This window comes from Epinephelus lanceolatus, chromosome 10 (genome assembly GCF_041903045.1).
Source record: "Epinephelus lanceolatus isolate andai-2023 chromosome 10, ASM4190304v1, whole genome shotgun sequence".
Classification (NCBI taxonomy): domain Eukaryota; kingdom Metazoa; phylum Chordata; class Actinopteri; order Perciformes; family Serranidae; genus Epinephelus; species Epinephelus lanceolatus.
Genome location: NC_135743.1, coordinates 7499301 through 7525367, shown reverse-complemented (window position 1 = coordinate 7525367; position 26067 = coordinate 7499301). Strand labels below are relative to the sequence as shown.

Here is a 26067-nt window from a genome sequence, read left to right as displayed (position 1 = left end):
TTCCTCTCCTGGTAATCATCACATGACCCCTCAGATTTATCTTGTGACCCTTTGGAGGGGCCCGACTCTGAGGTTGGGAACCACCGGAGGGACATTTTTGTGCAGGGTGAGTCATTTTTTGGCACTATACTGCAAGTGTATTTTGCTGTTAGTATTAGTATTAAGATTATTTTTTTCCCCAATTTTTTATTTTAACAACAATAAACAAAGACATACACATACACACATCTAGTATGTGTCCAGAGTTATTTATATGGATAATATATTCTGGATACACTCCCTCTGGATAGTGACTTTTTCTCAATTGCAAGTATTCAAAGAGCTGAAAATGGAGTATTTTAGATTTTTAAGTAAGTAAGTGATGTGAATATTTTCCCCACTGCTCAGTAAACCTGCACATTTTCTCCAGCTCACTCACTTTCCTCACTGCTCAGCAAAGAAGATCCAAATGATTAAACTTTATATTAACATGATGAATAATCACAACTGGACACTGTCTGCATTAAATAGAGTTTATTTTAAATGATCTATTCCTTATACAGATTATACTGACAAATCCCTTTTGGATCAAAGTGCATTAGAAAGCGTCCCTCCAGCTGCGCTCCACTCCTCAAAATGACAACAAAAACATTCAGTGAATTACAGACAGACAGTATATGTCAGATGTTAATCTTATTGAAAATGATAACAGCGTTATCTGAGTGCATGTTAATAAAGTTAAAAGTCTAACTGTCCGCCAACGCTGCAGTCACATGTTGTGATATGTTTGGAAATTGATGGTGAACCGAGGTGAAGGTTTGGTTTCTTATCAGATCTTTGTCTCTGCAGCTTTTGGCTCGCAGCCAATAGAAACACATCTTGTGATGTGCAGTCCTGCAGCGAGGAGTTACAACAGTCAAACCGCAGAGTCTGGTCCTGAGAATTTAAAAGTGCTCGACTCGAATAAACCTGAAAAAACAAAACAGGAAGCTTCAGACAGGCAGATAAAAAGCTCTGGCAAGTGTTGGAGGTTCAGTTGGTTACAGGCCGGTTCACTTTGGTACAACAAGCTTCTCATGAGTGTCAGAAATAAATATAAATCTGCTTCCAGCTTCATCACAAGAACATGCATGAACAGGACAGTGTAAATATGTTAAATTATCTTTGGAGATTTACATAGTCACATCAAATATGGACAAATAATCAATGCCTGAGAACCACAGAGGTGTTTGGTGTAGAGCTGCAACGATCGATATCTGTGGATTTTGCTTTACAGCTCAAACAAGATTTGATATGTTAGGCTTTTAGAAATTGTTGACATTTTTCACTGCTTTCTGCCATTTTATAAACCAAACTATTAATTGTTTTTATTCAGAAAATGATGACGATAATTAGTAGTTGCAGCCCTGGAGTGGTTTCAGCCTTGGTAATATTTTACAGCAGCCTTATCAAGTCACATGTTGACTTTTTATGAGCTCAGGTTGCTTCAAATGTTTCCATGCTGGAATAAATTTTTGGTCTTTTGTTTTCTGGCTGCTTCTGTGACATCTGAGGATGAATATGGACGATGGTCACTTGTTTTCATGGCCGTTTCTTTTCTCTGTGATCCTAGAAATTAACACAAAACACATAAAAGATTATAATTATCTGAACCATAGCAGCTCATTTTCAGTTTAGTTAATACACGATTTTTTTTTTTGTTATTTAAGTTTTCTATTTTAAGAACATCAACACAAAAAAATACAAACAAAAACACATCTAGTAAACAGACCCTGAACTCAGTTTTTCAAGAGTAACAACAGTGACAAACATACTCAAACAAACTCATTACTGCCATTAAAAAAGCTCACATTATGACAGTCATGACTCATCTTAGAAAAAGTTATAACAGATCAGTTTTCACAGCTTTTAATTATGAGTAATGACCGAAGTTTCAGGCATCCGTCTGCTGTTTGTCAGAGTGGTAAAATGTCACCTGCTGTGTGTTGCCTCATAGTAGCTGTTCTCCTCCAGCAGCTCCTCTATGATCCCCTGAAAATACACATTTGCACAGGAAATGACATGAAGCGGAAATTTAAGATTTTTGTCTCAAAATGAGACACTAGATCCAGCAGGACACCACAACGCTTCTAAAGTGTTGATAGTTGTTGTCTAAAGTTGTTGGAATATATCAGATGACTCTGTCTTCATCAGCTGGAGGTGAAGGGGATGGTGGATGGCGTGTCACCAGTGAGACACCTGCCAAGCTGCAGAGCACTGCTAGAGACAAACGAACTACAAAACTAGTTGTTTTTTAGGAAGTCAGGAAACACACAAGAGAAACTGACCTGCATCTGCTGATAGGTGACTCCATCTTTGAGATTCCCATCACCTGTCAGAAGCAAAGAGAAAATCAATTCATTAGTTCATCCAGCTGTGAATGTGAAACATTTGTGGTCAGAAGGAACAAAAATGTACCAGATTACATCAATAATTTCCTTTGAGTTTGTGGAAGAGGAGATCTGCCAAAGTCTGCAGTATTTGTGTCTGATGTCTTTCACTGGAGGTACAGTATCACGTGAAGCTGTAGGAATGGTAACTCTTACCTGTGCTGTCAGGCTCCTCTGTGAAATGGTGGACCAGGGGCCACCAGTCAGAACTAGCTGAGTCTAACTCCATCAGGTCTGGAGAGACCTGGAGGAGCTGCAGGGAAACAGGAAGGAGACTTTCATTTTGCTTGAGGTGGCTGCAACACGCCCAGTATCCCCCAGTATCTCAAAATAATGTGACAGAATTGGGATCTTATATTAAATCTCACCATTAATACAGCCAAAAGAGGAAAAAAAGTTTAATTGTTAGATTGTGAACCTCAGTTTAAACATTATTACCCTTGGTTCTTAGTTCACTGAAAGAAAAATAACACAGTTAACCAAAGGAAACCACAACCTTGCACAATTTGCATTTATATTTTCTTTAGGTACATCCATCCTGTTTGCATTTTATTTATTAAGATATTCACCCTCTACTGGGCTGTCATATTTTACCTTCTGTGCTGTTTATAATTTATACTTTCCATTATTCTTCATTTAATACAGTCTGTACTGTTTACTATTAGGCACCTTAACCATTTGAAACCTGGAGCAAGATCACTTTTCTTGTGCTGCTTTCAACTTGGTAAGAAATTAATATATTTAGAAAAATATTTTTTTTTTTGAAAATAGGGGAAAAAGGAAAAAAGCAAAGGAAAAAGGAAAAATATTATTAATTATTATTAAATTATGTTACAGAATTATTATCATTTTTAAGCACTTTTTCCAGGTCATTTCCTTGTTTGTTTGTTTGTTTTTAACTTCGGGTTTTTTTTTTTAACAAATTTTCTTGTTTTTAATTTTCTTTTTTGGCATCATTTCTTCTTTCGTTGGTCACTGCCTTCTTCCCATGTTTTTGAAAGAAATCAAGCCAGTTTGCTGTCAGGTTTCAAAGGGTTAAACAAAACAAAAATCTGTATAAGTACATATACTTGTCTTGATTTGCTTTCATGTCATTGGTAGCAAAGTATTCATTACTTTTGCCCTGCTCTTACACTTTGATTTGATCACCTTACATTACAATACCTGCACTGTCAATCATAAATTTGCACTACCATCATAAGCATATCTGCTGTAGTAACAATTCTCTGTAGTCGTCCTGCTGTGTGGTTTCATTCTCATGTTTCTATTCTTTTTACCTATTTTCTGTATTGTCATGTCAATCTGTGTTTCTGTATGTATTGTGTTGCGTAAGCTACTTAATTTCCCTCAGGATTAATAGAGTATCTATGTATCTGTAGTTCCTGTACATTTTCAAGCTTTTCTTTTTCTTATGTGACAATATAATTTTGGGTTTTGAGAACTGTAAGTCGATTGTACAAACCTTACTGAGCTCCACTTTCAGGTTGTACGGATCACTCCCAAAGTGGAATAAAGACTTTTTAAATCTTTCAATGATCCGTCGTTTGATGTTGTGGTGCGGAGCAGGTGGAAGCTGGTGATGGAAAGAGTACAATCAGTGTCATCAGTTACAAATCAGTCCTCATTCAGTTTTATGTGAAGATGAAACACAGCCTGTTTGCAGGTTGATGGTCGTATGGTTTTAAGTTTTTAATGGATTTGTAACAATGAATGAGCCAAACAGACATGAATGATTCTTTACACATGATTGAACCTTTTAAAATGTTATAAAAGCGGAACTTCTACATTTGAACTAATGAGATGTGTGTGCAGTGTTAAACTGAACCTTGAAAATCTATAAAACAGTTGTATTAATGTACCTGAGTGATGTAAATAATTTTGTGCAGCTGCACCAGGAGCCTCTGAATGGGATCATCAATCTGCCGAACCTTCTTCTGGGAGACGCAAATCCCCGCTGACACTGAGGTGAGAGCAAACACCAAATACACACACTCAGTGAGGCTAAATAAACTCGACACACACATTTATAAGATCGTTTTAGAAACGTCTGCTCTTCGGGTTGTTTTGTGTTCAGGCTGAAAAGGTACCTGGTCGTGGTTTAATCTTTGCAGCAGCAAAATCCCCACTGAGGAGAGAGGAAGATTGAAAAGGCAGGTTATTAAACTGTGTCGGATGTGAACAAACTGTTTTTGGCTGGGTGTTTATGCATCAACAAACATCAGCTTTACAGATAACTGCTTCTCTTACAGTATTAAATGATTACTGTGCCTCATATATACATTATATACAATATACACATTATATACAATATATACGTCACACTGACCACACAGAAGTTAGTTATGTGCAGACACCAGAAGAAAATGTTGGCATTGTTTCTGCAAACCACGGATTAGTTGCATTTGTATGTTTCACACATGTCACATCAACGTAACTTGTTGGTCATTCCTCAACCCTGACCTTCCCCATCCCTCATGGGTCTTTCTCTAAGTTCTACTATACATGTATAAAGTTTCTCAGAGTGAAAATGAATACAAAATACGAATACAAATTCATATTTCTAGTTAAGTTGAGCGCCTCCTTCTCTAACCTCAAGCATGATGTAACCTGCCCCCTTCATCCGGGCAACAGCTCAAGTCCTCTATTAAAGAGTATTTCCACTGCTGAATAGAAAGACTGTGCATGCTGATAGCAATAGCTGCCTTTGAGTGTGATTAAAGTTCTGCCCTGATCATCATTAAGCAGCATACATGCTGGAGAGCAGTCAATCTTAACACCCAAAATGTCAGATAGACATTTTCTTATTTGTTCCCAGAAACTTTTACTTGATGGACAGTCCCACATGACATGTAAAAAAAAGTCCCTGATCGATTCAAATCTCACAAAGTGCAGTTTGGAGAGGTCAATATACTCATCATGTAATGCTGCGTTGGTGCCAAATAAGTTTGAAATATAAAATTCAGGTTCGTTAATTTGTGATTTAAGTTTTGTGAGGAACAGGAAACCTTCTCCCAAACTCTGACCCAGTCTATCAATTGCGTGTGCTCTAACAAAGTATTATAAATGAAAGCAACATAGCTAATCCAGATAGTTTCCTAATTAAGCTCATTATTCAATGAGCAACAACTTGTCTGTCACTCAAGATATTTGCAGCCTGTGTAGCAGAGCGTAATTGTAGATATAGAAGAAAGGAGTTGGATGACAATTTGTATGTTTCCTTCAGATCCCGAAAGCTTCTTAAATCAATGTCATTTATAATGTCTCCTAAGCAATATCGTCGTCTCTAAAGTGACAAAGTATGAGGAGATGGTGGATGGTGTGACGCCTGGACGAGATGGCTGCCAAGCTGCAGACCACTGTTCCTGAGCAACAAACAACAAAATCGGTTGTTTACTAGTGATTCATCGCTGCGTCTTCTAATGACTTTTTAGCCACTAATGTGTTTTTTTTTTTTGCGACGCGTTGCAGTGTTTTCAGCAGGGAAAAATTTCCTAATTTCCTATTCAGAATCAAGTGGTTTTGTGCCTAAACCTAAGCGCACATTAACCACAGCGTTGTTGAAACTTTCAGTCTCAATGTATCCGCATTCACTGATTTGACTGTAAAAAATTAGGGCAATAATTTGAATGTGTCTTTCTAAGTAGTTCCAACTCTGGCATTGTTGAGTAAATCTTATGAGTCTTTTATAATCTGACAAGCTCAATTAATTTAGTACAACCAACATGATTTGCTTTGATCTGAAAAAGCTTAATTAAGTTGAACCAACTTGATATTTATCCAAAAGTTGTGGTGATATATAATGGTCAAATTATTTTATTTAAGATATTCTAACTTATTTATTTTAATTCCATCCTACTTAAATATGGTACATTTTTATCTTTGTTATTTTAACCAACTTCTTAAAAAAGGTTTTCAACTGACTAAAACACTTTAATGTTACGAACATAATTTTTTATGCTGGATAACTTCTTTATTTAGATTTTTTTATCCACTTACCCCATGAATGATTGTATATAGTGCACCACATGCATGTCACGTGCAAATGTAACATATCTGTGGTTTGCAGAAACCTACAATGCAAATATTTATTCTGGTGATTTGGTTAAAATGTGAGATTTGTCACTTACCCAGACTGAATTTGGTCCAGTGTAATACAGGTGCTGGGCTTAAATCCTTTTAACAAAACAAAACAAGCCAAAAGATCAAATCAAACAGTGAATCAGTCTGAAAAAATTAAACAATTGCAGCTTCTAGCTTCAAAAGACAAGCCTAGTTACTGCAAGACTGCAGGTCCACGTCCCAGACTGCCTGCTCTTGTTTGCAACAAACTAGTGTTGCACGGTATACCGGTACTAAAATAGTACCACAGTACTAGAGTATTCCAAACAGTACTATACTGCATTTGGAAAATACCGGTACTTTGAAATTGATACAATTCATTAATTTAGTTAATTTATTTTACTCATTTATGCACACAAACGCCTTTCTTGTTCCTATTGGAGCACATTCAACATTCGCAGCTGGCGCACGTGAAAAAAGACAAGAGAAAGTCTGAATCGCAAAGGGAGACAACACGAGACAACACAACTTGGTGGAACATTTGAGTTACCAAACCGTGACGTCCGTACCGAGGTACTTACCGAACCATGATTTTTTTGGTACCATTACACCCCTACTATTTATTGTTCTAAAGGTTTGTATCTAAAAGGACTTTTCCTTAGGAAAAGTACCGAAGAGTATCGAAAAGTATCAAAATTCATATTAGTATTGGTACCGAAACAAAGATTTTGGTATCGTGACAACACTACAACAAACAGGTTGTTGTATTTATCATAGAAAACCAGCATCTTGTTGTATGAACATTAATACATACAAAAAAAAAGCCTTTGAATCCTATTGAATATAGCAGAACTGACCGTAGTGTTTTACTGTAGAGGCAGTGATGTCGACTTTGGTATTGCATGGCTCAGCATCACCATCTGACGCATTATCTAAAAGCACACACAGTTACATATTTACATGTTGTTTTTTATTCATCTTTCCCAGTCTCTTTAACTTAACAGTATGAAACTGAGTCACCTTGACTGATGCTGTGTTTGCTGTGGTTTGAACTGCAGGCTGCAAAAGAGCGTGGAGTCGGACACTCAGTATTCATGAAGGGGTTTTCCTGCAAAAAGCGCAGCATGTGTTTTAAAGATCCTGCAGGAAATACTAAAAATATTTTCAACTTTTATATCAAATCACAAATTTGCAAGTAATTATTAAATAAATCTAATCTCAATAGTCCTGAAAGACGCCCTTTTGATTTTAGAAGTCCTGTTTACCTGAGACAGGTTTGAGCGACAGCAGTCCATCCTGCATTTGTGCCTCTCCAGGAAGTACTTCTGCGCTCGCTTCCTGTCTCTCTCTGCTCTCCTTTCCAGTGCATTCTGGGAAGTGTAGAGGCCGTCCATCAGCCTCATCATGAGGTCAGAGATCCTGGTGCTGACGGCCACAATGTCCGGCCGCTGGTCTGCATCTGGACTCAAACACCTGACAGGATGTTCCATAACAGAACAGAGTACTGTGTGAATACGCTGAGTGACTCAAATATGAAATTACTTTTAATCTATAGCAATAAAGACACAAAAATAATACAATGGCAATTTAACATGGAGATCTATTGACTCGCTTTTGGAGGTAGCCTCAAGTGGTCATTAGAGGAACTGCAGTTTTTGGCACTTAGGCGTTGGCTTCTTTTTTCAGCTCTGAAGGTTGCCACTTTATCAATATCCATATTTCAAAATTAAAGTCTCACCATCTGATCATGTCTGTGACTCTGTCTGAGTAAGCTCCTTCTTCAGTCGGCTCGTACGCGGCCTCGACAATCTACCGGAACAGAATAAGAAGCAAAGAACAATCAGACGACAGAGAGGAAAGCATTTTAAATGTGTGTGTGTGTGTGTGTTATATATATAACCTTGCTGGCCAGTGACAGCATGTTACTGCTGTAGAACGGAGGCTGTAAAGTGGCCATCTGGTAGAGGATGCAGCCCAAAGCCCAGACGTCAGCTTTCTCTCCATACGGCTCATTTTTCACCACCTCTGGACTGACACACACACACACACACACGTTTGCATGTGTTACCTTATAAGCGACCCTTACAACGCATTCCCAAATACCAAACCCTACTTTACCTAAACTTGATCTTAACCAATCCCAAAAACAGATTTTTATCGAAGTTGGAGGCCAGAATATGTATTCACTCTTGTGGTCTACAACTGAAATTGATCCTTACAAGCATATAAGAAAAACACACACACACACACACACACACACACACATATATGCAGAGCTGTTGTCAAGACCATTAACACACCTGAGCTGCAGTATATTTGCAGTTTCTCTAAGTTGCGTCTCTAATGGGCCGTAAAAACATCAGCTCTGCCACACACACTGCCACACTGTAAAGGGAGGTTTCACCCAAAACACATTTTCTCACCTTCTTCTGGTGTTATCTCACCATGCAGACAGTTTTATTTGCAGAGATGTCTGCCCCCCTTCACGATGAAAAAAGTTACCTCTCAAAACAATCATTGTTAATCTGGTTGATCCACAGACTTTAAACATGAGCAGATGTTAAAACCGACCGTTTAATCTAAAAGCAGTTGGATGCTCAGAATGAATTTCCTCACCAGGAGTAAAGGATGGTGCCGACCACTGACGTCAGCTTGCTGTTCTCCTGTTTCTGCTTTGCAAGGCCGAAGTCGGCTTCAGACAGAAGAAACACGCAGGTTAAACATTTATAATGAGAGAAGACGTGGAGGAGAGTAATGGACTGCTGACACTCACTGATGGTGACTTTGTCCTTTTCCCCCAGCATGATGTTATTTGGTGTGAGGTCGCGGTGGACTATTCTCTTCTCCTTGTGCAGGTACCTCAGTGCCAGACACATCTGAGGAGACAAATTTATCAATCAGTAAATAAGCTATTAAAATGACTTTAGAGATGCAGAGATATTTCCATTCAGATAAAACACCTCTCCGTTGCCAGTGGAAATTATTTACATTCATATTTCAGGCTTTTATCCAAAAGCTGTTGGCAAGGAGCACAGAAATAGACCAGGCTGAAATTCCTCAGCTGCTGGAGAATCAAAAATATTATCTTTTGTAATGCGGAGAATGTGCTGGAAACAGTCTTTTACTACAGAGGTCCCTGACTATATCTGTCTGATGTACCCCCACATTACTGTCTGATGAATTCAAATACCCCTTCATCAACACAAATGTCCCTGATACATAAATTTGAATGAATATTAAACTAGGTTTTATTTAAAGGTGCAGTCAGCTGCTAATGCTATGTACCGGGACACTGCTAATGCTGCTTGCCGTGCTGCTGTAGCTCAGTCGTAACTGTAACTGATGCTGAGACTCTGCTGACTGCGTGACTGGTAGACGGCGGTGGGTGGCGCAACAGGCCAAAACACAAATTCAAAACATAAACATGATTTGCAGACCGTAAAAATGTTTTTTAGATGCAAATATTCTGGCTGTACTATTGTTGTCGGTGAGATCAGTATGTTATGTGAACATTATTCCTTAGTCTCTGTGACATATTAGGATGTTTTTACGACTATTTGCTTTAGATTTCTTACATATAGCTCCTTTAAAGAGTTGTTACCTGTATGAATACATTCCAAATCCTGTCTTCTGTGAACTTCTGCTGCTTCTCCTTCAGTGAGTTGAAATGCTCCGCCAGCGGCACGCCCTCGATCAGCTCCATCACGATGTACAGCTTGTCACCTAAAACAAACGGTATGATTATTTAATTTCTGGTGTGTTTCCTTCTTACAATAGCTGGGGGCTTAAAGCGGGCAGAAAGAAATCATCCTCACCTTCCAAAAATGCCTTGTAATATTTCACGACGTTTGGGTGCGTCATCTAAAGAAGAAGAGCCAAGAATAAACAACGTAACATGGCAGTATTTGTTCAGATAGTTATTAAACTCTGAATGATGAAAAGTGAAACTTTGTGCCTGTTCTTTGATGATGGTGAGCTCAGAGATGATTTTCTCCACGTTACTGTCTCTGGACTTCTTGTCTTTGCCAAACACCAGGTTGTGGAGGTTCACTTCCTTCAGAGCCAGGAGGTTCTGGCCGCTCTGCTTTCGGACCTGTCATTGGGTATATATATTGGAAACAGTGATTCATGATGTGAATAGAGATGTTCTGATACCTTTTTTCCTTCCCGATATCAATTCCATTACCTGAACTTGTCTATCAGCCAATACAGAGTTTGAATCTGATACTATTGCGTTAAAAAATAGATAACAGCTGTATACTACTGGGGTTCAAACCCCAGGGTGGGGGAGCCCCTCTGTGCAGAGTTTGCATGTTCTCCATGTCAGCGTGGGTTTTCTCAGGGTACTCCAGTTTCCTCCCACAGTCCAAAGACATGCAGGTTCATCGATGACCCCCTATTGGTCATGGGTCTGAATGTGAACATGATTGCTTGTCTGTCTCTATGTGTCAGCCCTGTGATAGTCTGGTGACCTGTCCAGGGTGTACCCCGCCTCTCACCCAGTGTCAGCTGCGATAGGTTGCATAAAATTCGTGTCCACCCTACCCCCCCGAGTCACTTGTTGGTGTATGCCCACTATACACAACCAATTTGCCGACATTCGCATCTGCCCTGCCCCACTGGTCACTTTGTGGACACAGCTTGATTGGCTGTCTTGATGCAAGCACCATTTAAATATGTCGAATTGTCACGCCCTCTCGTCGCACCGCCAGCATGGTCTGCATCACTGGTATCCCAGCATGCTTTGTGCAGAGGATCAGTCCCTTCCAATTCATAATGAATGGGAGCAAATATCTGGTCGGGTAAAGTGGGCATGCACTGTAAAGCCCTGATCACACAGGAAGTGTTTCGCTGGTGGCAAAATGTGAGGCACACCACACTTCCCTTTTTTAAATTGAATTCCAAAAGTAAAAAAAACAAACACTTGCTGCACCTTTTTACAACTCCATTATGTTCTTACCCTAACCTTCCCATGTTGTGTACCATCTACCATTTTTTTTTTCTCAGTAATTAGTAGCTAGTTCCTGACATGTTGAGGCAGAGGGTACTTGCTGTAGCTCTGGCTGAGGGTGAGAGGCTGTCAGCAGATAAACAGAGATCTGTGTGGGTAGATGAGACCCTAAAAAAGAGGGTGGATCATGGGGAGTACCACCAGTTGGTCCAGGAGCTTCGCTTCGATGATGGCCGTTTCCAGGCATATTTTAGGATGACTTGGGGGCAGTTTGACAACCTGCTGTCTATCATCAGGCCGTATAGCTCTGGGTATCCAGCAACCGCTACCACCAGTTTCTCCTCCACTGTTTACCAACGGTAAACTTTTTGTTGTGACCACCACAGAAGGACTGCCTCTCAACTCATCCGATTGAACAATGGGAAAAATGATGACGAAAAAGGAGATGATGTGGGGCGCTTTTTAGCTCTAAGTTTAAGTTTTTTCAGCTTGTGGAGTTCAGAGCACTTAAGCAAAAATGCCAGGCACCTAGAGCGCAGAAATGTGAGGCGCGTAGTGACACAAAAACCACGAGCAAAAAGCTTCATTCTCATTTAAAACAATTACAAAAAGCTGCCTCCATCTGCTAAAATGCTTTCTGCGTGATCCGGGCCTATAGCAGTATTTGTCCGAGGTTGCACGGCGCAACTTGCTGCTGTTTTAGAGCAGCAAAATAGAAGAATTGATTCCCAGGAAAACTTTTTTATCTGGGTGTGAAACTACTTTAAAGTTTATTAATAAATTATGTGGGATCAGATCAGTGATAGACTTGTGTATTCGCTGATACCCGACCAGGCAGTTTAGTCAGTATCAGAGGCATTTCCGATACTGGTCTAGATGTCAATCACCTGACACTGTTTTGATGTTCGTACCTTAAAGACACTTCCAAACGCCCCAGTGCCCAGATGGTCCAGTATGGAGTAACCGTTGATGACTTTAAGTGGGGGTCGGTTCTGGTCCACAGTCTCAATGCTCTCTCTCAGACTGTCCAGTTCCTCTTCCTGCATTACAAAACACACATCACTCGTTCCATTCCTGAGGTAAGGAATCCTTCTTGTCAGTCTACATTTCGTTCCATAACACAGTAATATTTCTTTTTATTTTACTGCCAAAAAGCAGCTGAATAAACAGCTGAATCCATTTAGAAGCTGTTCTCTTACAGTGTAGAGTGAAACTTTGGTCTGCAGTCCCTCGTAGGCCGTGAGGTCCCGAACATAATGTCCAACATCAATAAACAACTCAAAGAGGTCGGTGGGAAAGAGTCTGAAATGGATAAGAGATTACGTAACAGCAGTGGAGAATAATTTGAAGAGATTTTTTTCCAACAGTAGCCAGATTTAAAAGATTTATGCATGACATGAACTTAAGGTTGTGTACAGAATATTTCCTTTCTAAAATAAATATCACCTCTTAAATAGATGCCTGTTTCTTTCCATGCTGAAGAGAAAGCGGAGGGTTCTAAACGCATAGCACTGCAAATATGCAAAGAAATGTGTTACTTTCAGGTCGTTACATTTACATTATAGTGTAATTGAATACATGCATGAAGTCATATACCTGTAAAGATATGACCTTTGGTCCAGAGTTTTGTGGTAAAATCAGTTTGGCTATTACATAGACCCCATTTTCCTGAGAAAAGTATGATGGCATTAATTGACATGGTATTTAAAATGTAGTAATTTGATGTAATTATGGGCTTATTCATTCCCATGTTCTCAACTGCCCTGCTCATCATGTGAGGAAGTTTCCTTACCTGCACAATGTGGTGAGCAGATGTGTCATCCAGACTAAGCTCAGTCAGAACTGTACAGCAGGCTGGAAAACGGATTAAAGGAAATATGACTTAATTTAAGAACTCATACACGCAATCTTATAGTCTCAGACAGTCCAGTGAACAGCTGTGGACATTAATAACTCTCTCCCCAAACCGAAGGAAGAACAAAGTCTGGAAACACTGACGCCTTCAGACTGTAAAGTTCAAAGTTTCTCTGCCGTCTCCTATTAGGACAGATGTAACAAAATGTTTATGTTTTTGACCCAGATTAGTTTTATTATACAGTTTCTTTTTACAGAGACAGAAAATTTACAGCTATTTCCTCCCAAATCAGAGATACAGTAAGCCAAGTCTCAGTGGTCTGGATTCTCACTTCAGGAAAAAGCTGTTTACATTCTGAGCAGCCGATAAGACTCCATTGCCAGGAAGAATTTGTTGTGCACGCTGGCCTTTTTCACCATCTCGCATAGTTCACAAAATTACACTGGGTGGTTTCTAGCTCTAAACAAACACTAAAGAAAAATGCAGTACTTTCTGTGCAGTATGTGGTGAGTTGTACAGTCCCTGACCTGACTGCAGGGCCATAGTGTTGTCCACCTCCTCCTGCGGGCTGAGCTCCTCTCTCATGTGCTCTCTCTGGATGCGGCCGGCTGCGTTGGCGCTGGAGAGCGTCTCGATGGATGAGCGGTCAGAGACATACTGCCTGTTGCTGGAGAAGATATTTTGTACGTCACCATACTGTATGATATGAATACACATTACAATGAATCAGCTACAAACCCGACCACATGGACAAGCAAGACCATATCATATATCTGCATCCATATTAAACACTGTGATCCTGATCACGTGGATCTTTCTGCCGTACTAGCATCCTGCTAACCATTGTACAAGCGTTGGATATAAACTGGACGACCCACATGCTGCACCAGTTTCCAATGTGATAGCACTAACTGTGATATCATTTGCTTTGCCAAAACTTGGCTAAATCCTGGATAGCACCGTTGAATCAGGTGACTCTTTTTCTATCTGCCAATCTGACAGAGCAGAGGACTCTAGCAAGGAGTGTGCTTTATGGTGAATGAGGATTGGTGTGACAGTGGGAATGTGAGGTGCTGTCCGGTTCCTGCTCACCCTGAACCACAGGGGGAATAAACACACTGGATCCCTGCTATGCAGCATTCAGCGGTGGCTGCAAAGTGGTGCTTGGGAGGAGCGTCTTCGCAACCATCCTGTTTAGGTCAAGATTGTCAAGGAAGTGTATTTTGAAAGGACGCTGAGTTTTGCCAGGTATGTGCATTTTACAACAATCAGTACCGTAATTTGGCAGCTGAGAAATAGGTTGGTGTTCAAGTGCATGGCATGTTGTGTCTGCACTTGCAGAAAATAAAGTTGGCACATAACAAAGACTGAACTGGAGCATGTTCCAGGACACATCAATGAATTCACTGAGTCTGTGGTGAATTTAATTTGTAAAACAACAGAAGTGCTCAAAACTACAGTAAAATCGTACCACAACACAAACCATGGATTACCAGAACAATCTGGAAACATGGACAATTATTAAGTGTAAGAAAAGACCAACAAGGACTAAATTACAGCGCACAAGTTGGAGGAGCTGACAAAATCACATTTCACTGAAGTTTTACCTTGTAACACTTCATGTAACAAATAAATGACTGATTAACTGATTTATAAAGGCACTTCTTTGTCCTTTTTACCTGAAAATGAAGCTTTTTAACTAAAATGTCTTGTCATACTTGTTACTATTGTAATTGCATCCTTTATCACTGGCTGTTTAACTATGGAAGGTAAATCTGCAAGTGTTGATGGCCAGAAATCACAGAACCCAGTCGTCAACATCCTGCAGATGCATCATGGTAAATTTAATGGTACGGGGTGGTAGAAATCTGAAGTTTTTCCCCTTACAAGTCCTCTGAGGTACTGCAGAAATTTAGTGCTGCACTTCCACAAAGTTAGAGGACTCATATGAGACAGATTTTAAAAGAAGAATGGTCAAAATTGAAACGCAGAGGCTCCACAATCACCAGATCCCTAAATTCCCTTGATGCACAACAGCATATTTTTGTTAGATCTTCCCTGCCTGTTAAGATCGGATGTCTTTCAAAATCCATGCCCCAGTCTGTAATGCAGGCTTTCTGCTTAAATTTGAAGACTAAGCTGAGATTACTTTTGAATCTAATAAGAGATGCTATCAGATTTCATTGCGGGAAATGTGCGATCCAAAGTTTTTGGAGCTTGACTCATACTAGAGACTAAAAGTCAGCATATCTTGGCCTTTGTTGGTCTGATTTTGAGCATTCCTCTGTTAATTCATCTTTGTGAGTCTCCAAACTTTATGGAGGTACAAAACTAAATTCCTGGAGTGAGCCTTTGAAACCACAAATCACTTCAGTGTGGACAGAAAATTATCTGCTGTAGTTCTGACCACTGTTTTATCAGGAAAAGAGAAGCACAGATGGGTGACAAAAGTAAATGTTTTGTTGAAACACATTGTGAGGCAGTGAATAATGATACTGTGATAATATAAACATTAAATATGCTATTATTGCTCAGTCTCACAGACCTGTTTAGCAGCCGGAGAAGTTGCTGCACCCCGCCCCAGCTCCTGATCTCCGTCCTGGTGTCGGGATCCTCGCAGAGCTGGACCAGGACCCAGGCGACGCTCCACAGCAGCTTCAGGTGCTGGCCGTACAGCAGGCTGAGCAGCACTGGCAGACCCTCCAGCTCCCGCACCTGGTCCCTCACCCGCCTCACCGGGGACAGGAGCCTCAGCAGCTCTGCACTCATCCTGGGGGAAACATCAGGGTCAGTCCAGCCTCATTTGTTTCCATGTTTTTATGTTGTTTATTTAAATTCAGTCCCTGCAGCTTCAACAGCAATGTCTCTATTTACTCTCAGGTAAGACAACATGAGAAGAGATAAGCTATTTTTTTTGTATTTTATCAGCACTGATGAACGAAGGAAGGTTCCCCTAGTTTAGACACAACATTTCATCTGATAGTGATGAACACATCAACAAATAAGGGCTATCTAACCTCTTCGACAGCAGGTCGTACTCCTGCAGGATTACAAGCAGGTTCTCCACTATGGGTAACTCTCCAATCTCCTCCTTGCATTCTGGGCTGCAGAAATAAAACGGCTTGAGGCAGATGAAATCATAAATGTATTTAATGCATTAAATGAAGTATCTGTTTACCTGTCAGCCAAAGTGGTGAGTGCCAGCAGGGCTCCCAGCAGCACGCTGCTATCTGTCGTGGAAAGGAGCTTCACCAGCGTCTAGAGACGGTTTAGTTCATTAGAGACTTAAATCTTCTTCTATAAAGCAATAAAATGTAGTAGAATTTGAGATGATAAAGAGCAGAGACACTCACTGACTGTCATGCTACAAGAACAGCATGACTTAATATGGTCATATATCTCACAAAGAGAGTGTGTTAGATTGGCGATCACTCTGCATGAGGGTTCATTTGACAGCTTGGTGTAAATATTTGCACCCTGGAAGCAGCACTGTTCACTACCACTATCAAAACCAAGTACTGGACAGGGAACACAGCTATACAGACAATTTTGTTATTCTTAGTTTAACCATAGAGCTTAAAATGTAAAGTTTTACATGTGGTTGACACAACAAGAGAAGCTCTGGTAGTAACATCTAAAATCCTCTGCCATTTAGATTACTTAATATCTTGTAGGCAAATGTCACATGTCAGCGCACTGGTGGTCACAAATACGAGAGGTCATGGTGTGTCTAAAATGGAAAAGGTTCGACCTCTGAGGAGCAGGAACCATTGAGGAGGTACATATGCAATGCAATATAATAAATAAACAGTGAAAATGAAATAATATTCTCGATTTGAAATTAAAAAAATCTATATTATGATGTAAGCAAAATAAAATCAAAAATATATTTTACGTCCCTGTTGTGGGTCTAAACTCCAGTTCACCAACAGGAGCAGCTTCCTCCTACAACAATAAGTTTATCTCAGACATGAATATGATTCGAAAACAAACAGCCCATCATCACAGATAACTTTATCTCACTCACCCTGTGAGCGCCACTCTCGATGACCCAGACCTTTTGATCTCCAACAGCAGACAGCTTCTGAAACATGTCTGCAGAGCAATCAGCAGAGGGAGCACTGATGAGGACGCACACAAGACTCACATTATCAGTGTCGTCTTCACACTACCTTCAGATTACTCACAGGTCATTGTGACCAGCTTCTGCACAGCGAGCGCCTGTTCGCCACAAGATATGTACATGGCAGTGACATGCTCCATATACTGGAAGACAAAGAGAGCAGCAGTGAGGATGGCATGAGATATGTGTGAGGATAAATCACAAAACACAGCTTGTTTAGGCGTGTGAGAAAAATATTAGAGAGCATTTACCCTGGCGAGTGAATTGATGCCTTGGAGCTGGTGGAGGATTTTCTAAAAGAAAGCAGTTGAGAGACATTTTTATTGTATTCATACAACACATAATAAACACTAAAAATGTAAATTTTCCAAGCTGTACCTGATGGTGGGGATCTCTCATCAATAATCGCAGGCAGATCAAAACTCTGACAACCGACTCAGGCTGTGCAGAGTCGATCCATTCACTATAGAAGGATTAAACATTGCCAGTAAACCTTGTGCGAGACATGAGAAGAAATTCAGGAGCATTGAAAAGATATTTTACCTGCAGAGTCGGTTCTTAACCAAAGACACAAGGATGTCAGAGAAGAGTTTGTGCAGTGGGTGGCTGCTGAAACATCTTTGGTCTCTGTAGGTGATGCTGAAAAATTAACGTTTAAGTAAATCCAAAACGGTAGCTATACACTGTTTTTGATTTTTAAAAGACAAGTTAGTTAATTCAATCATTCATTTTTCTGTAACCGCTTCTCCTGTTAGGGCAGATGTTCTTGTGTGCTCCAGCGAGGGGGTCCACATTTTTCCTTAGTCATTAGTTCAAGGTCCACAAAATTTAATATATTCAGTGTCATACTTAAGTTTGGACATGTTGCTTAGCTAGTTTGCGGCCTCTGTTGGGTAGCTGTTTGTCATTTACTCACTTTACAGCAGCATCAGGCACTTCAAAATAAAAGTTCTGCGCCAGAAATCCATTGTACTTCAAAATAAAGTGTGTTTTTTACAACCTAGACACATTCACAAGTCACTTGCGCTCCATACAGAATGGAGTTCGGGGTCACGGGGGGCTGGAGCCTATCCCAGCTGACACAGGGTGAGAGGCAGGGTTCACCCTGGACAGGTCACCAGACTATCACAGGGCTGACACATAGAGACAGACAACCATTCACACTCACATTCACACCTACGGACAATTTAGAGTCACCAGTTAACCTGCATGTCTTTGGACTGTGGGAGGAAGCTGGAGCACCTGGAGAAACCCACGCTGACACAGGGAGAACATGCAAACTCTGCACAGAAGGTCTCCCCCACCTCAGGTTTGAACCAGGAACCCTCTTGCTGTGCACACTACTGTGCATCTTATGGTAAACAAATGTTTATCCTCCATAACCATTAAGCAGTGGTGCATCTTTCTATAGGCCTTTTCGGTTGAGGGTGGGGGCTCTATATTAGGTCTGGTACTGCTGTTGGGTGTGACAGGGTCCTCCGAACAACTTCAAAATGCGTAAAGATCCATAATTTATCTCAAACAACTTGTACCATACAACACAGGTTGCATGATGGAAATCAGTATTTTTCAGGGCTGGAAATCAGACCGAAGAAACCAAAGAAAGCTGGCTTCCAGAGTCTGTCCAGATTCATAATTGTGTTCGCTTATTCTCTGACCACATAGTTCCTGATTTAAATCAAGGAGCCTTTAAAGAAGGAAAGGTCATGGCAACGGTGGCAGCATTCGAGGAGCACACCCGTTTACGCCTCACTCGGTTTAGCTGCCAGGGAGCCTCATGTGTTTCCATTACGGCACTGTCGAGAACCCAGACTTTGGTGTCAGTTCTATTGCAGTCGATAGAGCAGCATGGCAGATCACACTTAAATCCATCATATCTTTATGTCACACCTTAAACTGATAAATCCCTCCAGTAGATTAGAAAACACACATTACGTGATGCTCACTGACTTTTTTTTTTTAATCTAATGTAATGTGTGTTTTTTAATCTGATGGAAGATTTTTTCAGTCAAAATTGAAACAACAAAGATATGATGGGTTAAAGTGTGCTCTGCAGTGCCCACCCTACTGCCTCCAATAGAGGTGATACCAATGTCTGGCTCCTTGAGTGCTGTCTCTGACGTCATGACCTTTCCTTCTTTAAAGGTTCTTTGATTATAATCATCTCATTCACAGTGTGTTTTGTTAGCCTAATAATTTAAGTTTTACATAATATGAAACTTAATGACAGAAAATTGAATAAAAACCTGAATTTTTCCAGTTCAGAGGCTTCACTGGTGATGTCGCTCTCACTCCTCTGTCTGTTCGTGTCTCTCAGAGGCTGCAGGCCTTGAGATCTGCTGACTCCGCTGCTGCGTGCTTTACTGTGACTCAACGCTGCCACCTGCAACACAGGGAGTCTCACACTACAACATATACACAGACCTGGAGAAATATGAGCTGCTTTGTAATTGTTATCAAAATGTCTAGACACACCGCCGCAGCGTGGCGTCATTGTTGTTCACCTCTTGTCTGGGAATGCTTCTGGCAAGCAGGGACTGAAGCCTCCTGAGATCATGAGATGGCCTAGAAAACAGGCTTCGTCAGGTTATTTTGTCATATTAGGAAAATAGATTTTAATTTGTGTAACAGAGCAGTAAATGGCCGTGAGGAGGAGATGGCCTGGCTTACTTGCTCTGGATTCCTTTGGATTTCAGGGGCAGTTTTTCTCCTTGTCTCACTTTTTTAACCGGATTGGACATTTTCAGCTTCCCCCATGAGTGGCCTGGTTCAGCTTCAGATAGTTTAAGTACAAAGTGACATTTAGACAGTGGTGGAAAGCACCTAAGTACATTTCTTTAAACAAGTATGTTTATTGGATTTTTAAAACACTTTGAATATTACATTAAAAACAACAACAAAAAACAAGTAAGGTATGAAACACAACATTCATAATAAGGCAACGTCTTAATATCAACTGCCCATATCTTATCAAAAGGATGTTTACCCTTAATTTGAAAAGCAGGTTTATCAAGGGCAGCAGAGTGTGACGGGTGTGTGTGTCATTTTCTTATCTGCCTTGCTTAGTTTACAGTTTACGGGAAAAATTCCAAGGATTCCAACACAGTTTGGGGCGTACAAGACAGACAAGTGAACACCTATGACATGAAAGGATGTCCAAAACCTGTATCCAGAAAGCCTGGATAAGGAATGAAATAGCGTGCCCTTTATTCCACATTTATTACAGATTTCAGGGATATTGGGATTGAATTTATTTAACATGGTTGGAGTTACATATATTGTCATTATCCACTTATATTGGAGTAATAAAAAATGGGTGTTTATGGATTGTGTTTGAGCTTTAAGCAGATCGTCGGCCAGTGCTCGACTGAGATTTCTCTATTTAAGTCATTTCTGAGGAGATCTGGGAGCCGTCCAAACTCAGTACATTTACTGTAATACACTTCCTTTGTACAGTTTTAAGGTGCTTGTATTTTACTTCAGTGTTTCCATTTTATGTGACTTTCTTCTTTAATTGCGTCACATTTTGGAGGCATTTCATAACTTGAGTAACGAGTTACTTTGCAGATTTAGATTATTAGTACTGTACACAAATCAGTTGATAAATAATGATATATTATTATAGGTTACGTTACATAAAGTAGGCTAAATAAAGTAAGTACAATTAGCTCCATCTTTACCAGCTGCAACATGTACAAATTAATCCATCTCTAATTGTCATGAAGTCATATATGTACAGTATATTATTCTGAAATGGACCATTCTGCATAAGAGTACTTTTACTTTTGGTACTTTAAGTATGCCTTAATGCTGATACTTTTGTATTAGTTTGAATTCAGGACTTTAACTATCATGATTTTTATGTCCTTGTCAGAAATAAGAAAAACAAAAACACTTTTCTTATTTTTTTTATTTTTGTCCAACTTACTTTACACCAAAAGGAACATACAAAAAATAAATCTATCTGTCATTATTTTTTATGTATATGAATATAAAAAGTGGCCTTTTATGTGTGGTTTTTGCTATATTTCTTCTGTCCCTGAGACAGATTTTGGGCATTCAACCCTGCTTAATTTTGGATTTATTATCGATCAAAATACCCATTTTAATGACATGTAATCATGTGTTGTAAGATGTATTAGTATTTAGGTATTTTTTTAGATTAAAAAACACCTGCCTCTTGGGGGTACTGTCATATATGTCCACCACACTGTACAAAATATAAATTCTTTTTTTTTTTTTTTTTTCTTGGTGACCACAGCAATAGTCATGTGACAGCTGAGCACATGACTGGAGGAAAGTTTGCTCCATGGAGGGAACTAAAATAAGAATAGATCAATTATTATTATTTTTTTTAATCAAATCAAGAATATGTTTATTAGCTCTCATTCCCAGACAGCTCTTATTACCTCTGAGTGTACAAATAATTGGAAAACAACCTTTTATTATGTGTGTTTTGTATAAAATTTAGTGCTAACGCTAAAACTGACATTAGCAAGCCAATATATCATGAGATTATTTTTTATGTGACAAAATGTAATTTCCATCACTTAGTTTATTGTGATGGAAAGACAAAACCAGTGTTGTGTTACTGAAAATACTGTATTAATGCATTTCTCTAAAAATGTGTTACATTATTTATAAGTTTCCAAGTTGCAGAATGACCCTTTGACACTACTGAAGTAAAAGATCTGAAAACTTGTCCCTTGCTTTTAGACTTTCAGAAATCCTACGGAATAAACACAGCTAGCTTCTATGATAACAGGGCTGACTATGTTTGTCCAAAGGAGACGGCTGAGCTGAGCTGACCTTGTTGTCAGTTTGATAAAGACAAGTCAAAGGTCTCTTACCCTTCCTCCAGCATCGCAAACCAGCATCAACAGTTGATTTTGAGCCGCTAAATACGTGTTTTGTTTCATTAAATATCCTTGTTCGGGGATATAGGCGACAGAGTTGTTATTCCTGTAACAGTAGACGCCCCTTACGTTAGCAAATAACACAAAACAATGTTAAGTTTCACCGCGTTTTTAACCAATCCAGATGAGCAGTATTAGAGAGTCGTGGTTGCCATGGATACAACAGACGCCATCCGCATTCCGTCACCAGGGTATTTTGACACAGGAATGTCGTTAGACAAGTTGACGCACAGAATCACATATATTATACATTTTAAATATTAATGTCACTGACATTAATAATGTAATATATGATATGTGATAATGGCGACGAAGTTATGGACTCCTGAACTGACCGAGAGACTGTTCTTTACTTTTTAGAGGAGAGGGGGATGGCTGAGGTGTGACTTCATTTTATTTATTTATTTATCATTATTATTATTTATTTTTTTTATTTTATTTTATTTTTTTTTATTCTGGCCCTACCCCCACCATAAATTAGTTATTAGATCACTTGTCGTGCATGCTGGTTAGTCAGTGCAACTAGTTTATTTTTGTACAAATTCTAAACGAGATGTAGAATAAAGTTATTTAAATTAAATATCACTATTTTAAGCTCTATTTTTTTCTGACAGAAGCATTCCTTGCACATGATATGTCCAAGGACATCAGGAAATTTGAAAATCCAATGACAATTTCTGTTTTGACAGTTTCTAGCTTGATAAACGGTGTAATTTTGGCTTTTTTTTTTTTTTTTTAAAGAAAACACGCATCTGAAGGTAAAATAAATACCAATTACAACCATTTTAATATGTATAACCCTCCCCTCCCCAAAATAAAAAACATAAGTCCCTCACCAGTGTTTAGAAAATGATTTGACTTTTTTTCACCCAATTTCTAAGAAATTAAGAGTATTAAAAAAAAACAATAAAAGAATTACAATAACAATATGAAAAAACCCACATGTTTAATATATCTAAATAAAAGTGGAAGAGCTGTGCAGTTTTTAGAGGTGGTAGTTGTGAGCAGAAGGACGTAAAATATTGTCCAAGGAACGTGCAAAGTTCAGAGTGTGAGGTAAGAATGTGCTACTTGGAAAGATAAGCCCCCACCATCATAATTATTTAATTATTGAGTATTGGTACACATTGACAGAAAATTAAATTAACAATAAAAGCAAGTAGTATTCCAAAAATCCAGGAAAAAATACAATAAAAATATGATAAAATACTCTAAAAATATTTACAGTTTATCTGAATAAAAATGAAAGAGTTGTTCAGTTTGTAGAAGTGGTAGTTATGTGGAGAAAGGTGCAAAATTTGTCCAAAGAACATGCAAAAGTTCACAGTGTATTAAGTAAGAAGTAAATAAGAATGAGCCACGTGGAAAAATCAGCCCCCGTCCTTATTTAATCACAATTTAATTAAACTGCACGATAATGGTTACAGAGTGGGAGATGTAATTAGTTTCACATCTTCAAAAAAAAATGTTCCACATAAGAAAACGACTATTTGCTCATTATCGCGAGAACGCATCAACACTCAAAGAAATTACAAGCTATCGCGAGACTTGAGTGTTCCTCCCTTTGTGATTCACGTAGGATTTACGTCAGCCTTTCTGCGTAGGGCGGTTGATCACGGGATGCGCTGCGTGCCTCATAGTGCGTAGCTCGGGCAGAGGCAGTGAGAAGGGGAATGTCGGCTTGTGAATGATCGGTTTTGAGGCGGCAGGGAGCGTCAACGTTATGGGTGAGACTGCTGTAGTCAGATACTGTAAACATTTATTCACAAACCAGCGCTGTAAAGTCCAACTGTGATAATTTGTGTTGGATTGGATTCGCTTTCTTTTAATAATTCGTCCGCGCTGCTATTTAGCTTCTGCAGTTGTCTGAGCAACCAACGCCCAGTCGTCCGCCTCCACTTGGATGGGTTGCTAACTAGCTAGCTAGTTGTTAGCCCGAGCTTCGCTAGCAGCCTGCATAACCTAACGGGAGAGTCATTTCCTGCCTTTAGCTCTTTAGCAAAGTATTCCGGTAAACGTTTCTGTGTGTGTTAAGAGCTCACACTATCAGCAACGTTAACACACATGTTATAATTGTGTTTTTAAAGCTTGTCTAACGTTATAATAACGAGCAATTAGACTGACTGGCTAACTTGGTGTCGTTTGTTGGATTAATCAGCTCACGTCAATGCTAACTACTGCATTGAGGTGTTGTGGCTTTGTATTTGATTTGTACACGTTTGTTGACGTGAGGTAACGTTAAATAGCCCCGCATTATGCTGAATACAGTCACTGTAGCTAGCATCAAATGTGCCCGTTTGACAATGCTACTTCAAACAGGGAGCACCACCACTCTGTGTCGTCTGTGTGCCCTAGATGGGGGCTGCATTAGTGTGCGTGATCAATAATTTGATTAAACTGCCATGATTGGAGCATCTAGGTTAGGCAAACAAAGCCAAAGCTGGAAGATGTGTCAGGGTTAGGCATAAGGAGGGCACGGCTGCCATCTAATCTGGATTACAGTGGATCTACTACCTCAGAGTTCATGTTTGACTCTTTTTAAGTTCACTGGCTTCAGACTGTGACCTCCAAGCCAATACTGTAACTGGTGTTTCTCTCAAACTGACACAACAAACTCTTAAAATACACACAAGCAAACTGTAGCTCAGTCCTCCACCTGTCACCACTTCCTTTAGCAGGCTTGTCAGACATTGCCGGAAAAGGAAACAGACAGCTGTCACTTTAAAATGACAGATCTCTCAAATTCCTCTCAGCTTTTTACTTTTCAAAAAGCAGCTGTTATAAAAGACGGCTGCTGGAGGTTTGGCAGTTAACCTATTTGTAAAATCCAGTACATAATGATTCACAAAGTGATGCAGTGGGATGCTGCTGAGATTAAACTGCACATCCTGTAGGCAAATGAGCACATGAAGTCACAGCGTCACGCAGAAGACATGAGGGGCTGCTGTTGGCTGGCAGGAGATGCTCCAGAGTAAGAGGCAGAAATCCTCTCCTAGCCACGGGCGCAAAGAAAAAGCTGCAGCAGTGAATGGGCCTTGCTTTATGGTGCCATTGACATTAAAGGAGCAAGTGGAGTGGAATATGTACCACACTGGCCAACTGTCTGTGTTGTTACAGTAGCCCAGATCATGAATCATTTTGCCTCAGGCTTCTCAGCTTGGGAAACTGATTCTGGAGACAGAATGGTTTGTTTGTCAGATGGCCTGAGATTGATTCCCTTTTGCCTTTTTTGTTTTTGTGCTCTCTCCCTTTGCTTTCCAACCCTGGAAACACTGGCTTTTCCTGCTGATTGGGATGGCATTACATGGATCTACACAAAACAGCTGTAAGTATTTAAATTATCTCTATACTTGACATGATTGGACCTTAGTTTTTCCAGCCATTACGTTCATACGGACATTCAGCATCCGGCTCTGCCTCATCTAATTTTACGCAAGATCTCAAAATATTCCAGTATACCAACTTTATTTAAATGGTGGCAAATTGGATTTGAATATTTCACTCATTGTAAGTTTAAAAAAAATGAAAACAGGAACAGGCAGACGTAGCATAAGTATGTGAAGTTGTCAAACAGTGTTAAAAAATGTTGATTTTATTTTTTTTTTAAACTTTCAATCCACTGGAGGGGAACATTAGGGTTCAGTGGGAGTATATTTCAGTTTTGGCAGCGTGGGGTTAGGGCGATAAAAACCATTTTAAAGCCTTGCAGTTAAAGCGCAAGATAAAGTGCAAGATTAGATTTCTTTATAGATTTA

The 26067-nt window shown here is 39.6% G+C and overlaps 1 protein-coding gene across 1 annotated transcript; it reads right to left on the bottom strand.

Annotated features, from left to right (window-relative positions):
• Nucleotides 1-504: 504 nt before the first annotated feature.
• nek10 (NIMA-related kinase 10) lies at nucleotides 505-22767 on the bottom strand. The gene is made up of 36 exons (XM_033641010.2): nucleotides 22247-22767; nucleotides 20067-20169; nucleotides 19901-19961; nucleotides 19643-19779; nucleotides 17940-18035; nucleotides 17775-17859; nucleotides 17648-17689; nucleotides 17461-17539; nucleotides 17301-17368; nucleotides 16452-16531; nucleotides 16291-16377; nucleotides 15819-16043; nucleotides 13801-13940; nucleotides 13211-13272; nucleotides 13015-13086; nucleotides 12865-12929; nucleotides 12618-12720; nucleotides 12330-12458; nucleotides 10423-10560; nucleotides 10283-10328; nucleotides 10069-10190; nucleotides 9241-9343; nucleotides 9084-9159; nucleotides 8368-8497; nucleotides 8206-8276; nucleotides 7733-7940; nucleotides 7488-7575; nucleotides 7325-7399; nucleotides 6536-6581; nucleotides 4496-4533; nucleotides 4268-4368; nucleotides 3871-3981; nucleotides 2565-2661; nucleotides 2307-2350; nucleotides 1955-2010; nucleotides 505-1587 (listed from the first exon to the last, which is right to left on the bottom strand). The coding sequence occupies exons 2-36, from the start codon at nucleotides 20135-20137 to the stop codon at nucleotides 1551-1553; spliced, it is 3189 nt and encodes a 1062-aa protein (XP_033496901.2). The 5' UTR covers nucleotides 20138-20169; nucleotides 22247-22767; the 3' UTR covers nucleotides 505-1550.
• Between the last annotated feature and the right edge of the window lie 3300 nt (nucleotides 22768-26067).